The 2570-nt window shown below is 43.4% G+C and overlaps 1 protein-coding gene across 1 annotated transcript; it reads right to left on the reverse strand.

Annotated features, from left to right (window-relative positions):
• Positions 1–1903: 1903 nt before the first annotated feature.
• On the reverse strand, positions 1904–2362 carry UBB (ubiquitin B). The gene has a single exon (XM_015420174.1). The coding sequence runs from the start codon at positions 2360–2362 to the stop codon at positions 1904–1906; it is 459 nt and encodes a 152-aa protein (XP_015275660.1).
• Positions 2363–2570: the final 208 nt, after the last annotated feature.

The raw sequence follows: 2570 nt of genomic DNA on the forward strand, positions 1-2570 counted from the left end.
ATTGGACAGAAATACATATTGAGATTCAAAAAAAATTGAATATTAAATATGCAGTATCACCAGAGACAATGTACTAGGAATTCTACCAGTGAATGAAGAAAGAACAATGCACAAATTGTTCAGAATTTGCAGCTAAGTGGGAAATTGAGGGTTGCCCAACTCTTGAGAATTTGATAGAAAAGATGCAAGAATATGCAGTTATCGCAAAACTGACAAACTACATTAATCAAAGACTGAAAGATGAATATGAAAATAACTGGCAAGTTTTCTATGATTATTATAACCAATCTCTGTAGTTATACATTTGAATGGTTTAATATGATGTAATACTATACGAGAGTTTTAATATGAAATATTAAGGGCATTATTTTTATATGACTGTTATGAAAAAGTGGTAGAATATGTCAAAGAGCTTGTTACACTGATTCTTTAAGCTATTATGCTTAATATGTATTCTTGTATTTCTCTGTGTTTATCATATGTACATGTGTTTGTGTGTGCACGTGTGAGTGTGTGTACACCTGGAAGTCATGGGCCTGGAGGATATTCAGAGAGGTGGCTGAGTAAAGCCTGCCCCCGCCTCCCGACTGCTGGTATTCCTCGGAGGTCTCCCATCCAAGTACTTGCCAGAGTCGACCCTGCTTAGCTTCCGAGATCTGACAAGATTGGGCTTGCCTGGGCTATCCAGGTCAGGGCTATGCCATATATATCTTGAAGCTATTATGCCATATATATCATGCAATATACTCTTTAAGCTATATACTCTTTTATATATGTGAGTGTGTGTGTATTTTGATCAAGGAATGTCCTTAATACTTGTAAAATTGTCCTTTATATTGTGTTTTTGTAATTATATTTTTAAGCATTCCCCCATTTCCTTTTTTCCTTCTGCATTACCTTAAATATTCAAAATAAATTTTAAAAATTTAAGTTTACATTTTCACCAAACTCAGCACAAAATTGTGATCATCCATTTCCCGGCCTGTGTTAACAAAATCAGACTGAAATATTGCCATTAAAATAGAAGCCCTTTTAGTGTCAATTGTGTAAATCTGACTGCATATGATATCTTATGAAAGAAACATGAAAACCGGAACTGTTGCCAATGGACAAAATGGTTATCCTAACCAATCCTGAAACTTAAAAGAAATTGGGGGGGGGGGCCTTGAAGGTCAGCAGCTCTCCAAGGTTTCAGGCAGAGAAAGGCCTCTTGAAGATCGACTGAGATCCTTTAACTGGAGATGAAAGAGATCAAAGCTGGGACCTTCAGCCTGCAAAGCAGGTTATCTTCCACTGAACCACTGGCCGAGTTCAGACTGGCACTTTGAAGTGGGAGGGAGTCGTGGCAAAAAAAAAAGAACCGAAACAAACTGTTCCAGGTTTTCCCATTCACACTGCAGCAACGGATGCGCAAGGGAGCGTTCACACTGTTGGCCCGGAGGCACAGCTGTAAGGCGTGGCTTTCTTTTTGGCAATCTGGAGATATGCCTTTATGCGCATGAGCGCTTATGCGCATAAACACATAAGAAAAACACAGCTTTTGGTGTTCACACTTTGTTGATGCGGGATGGACATGGAATAGTTGCATTTTCCAGGGTTTGCTACCACTTTCACCAGGTATCTTTTCAACTTGGGTGTGAAGCGTTATAAGACGGGCTGAGTATGGGTGGGGAACGCCTGACAGATGTGCCTGTGCGAACGGCCCCTTTAATCCGGTTGGGGAACGTTTCTGGCACGTACCTATACCAGGGCAAGCGGCCAGTCTGAACTCAGCCATAGTCTCTCTCTATATATACCACCTCAGTTCTAGTTCATCATCACCTGGGCTTGGATCCTATACAGCTTTATTGAAACAAAGTGCAGTGAAGTTTCACTTAAGTGGATGGAAGCAAAAATAAATTGATTAACCACCCCTGAGACGCAACACAAGATGCAGGGTGGATTCCTTCTGGATGTTGTAGTCAGGGAGGGTGCGGCCGTCTTCCAACTGCTTGCCAGCAAAGATCAGCCTCCGCTGGTCAGAGGGGATGCCCTCTTTATCCTGGATCTTGGCTTTCACGTTCTCAATGGTGTCACTGGGCTCCGCCTCCAGGGTGATGGTCTTGCCTGTCAGGGTCTTCACAAAGATCTGCATGCCTCCCCTCAGGCGCAACACAAGATGCAGGGTCGATTCCTTCTGGATTTTGTGGTCAGAGAGGGTGCGGCCGTCTTCCAACTGCTTGCCAGCAAAGATCAGCCTCTGTTGATCGGGAGGAATGCCCTCCTTGTCCTGGATTTTGGCCTTCATGTTCTCAATGGTGTCACTGGGCTCCGCCTCCAAGGTAATGGTCTTGCCAGTTAGGGTCTTCACAAAGACCTGCATCTTGTCGCACAGCCTGAGCCGATCCTGACAAAAAAGAAGTAAAAGTGACAATAGACAGCCTGTTCTATCTGCGCCAACCTCCCCGTCGGTCTCTTACATAGGCCTCTCTCGGCACAGCCTGAGCCGATCCTGACAAAAAAAGAAGTAAAAGTGACAACAGACAGCCTGTTCTATCTTCGCCAACCTCCCCGTCGCTCTGTTACATAGG

This window comes from Gekko japonicus, unplaced genomic scaffold (genome assembly GCF_001447785.1).
Source record: "Gekko japonicus isolate JY-2015 unplaced genomic scaffold, Gekko_japonicus_V1.1 scaffold102, whole genome shotgun sequence".
Taxonomy (NCBI): Eukaryota; Metazoa; Chordata; class Lepidosauria; order Squamata; family Gekkonidae; genus Gekko; species Gekko japonicus.

Excerpts from the sequence above, each read along its gene's own strand:
- UBB (XM_015420174.1), bottom strand. The coding sequence starts at position 2,362 with ATGCAGGTCTTTGTGAAGACCCTAACTGGCAAGACCATTACCTTGGAG.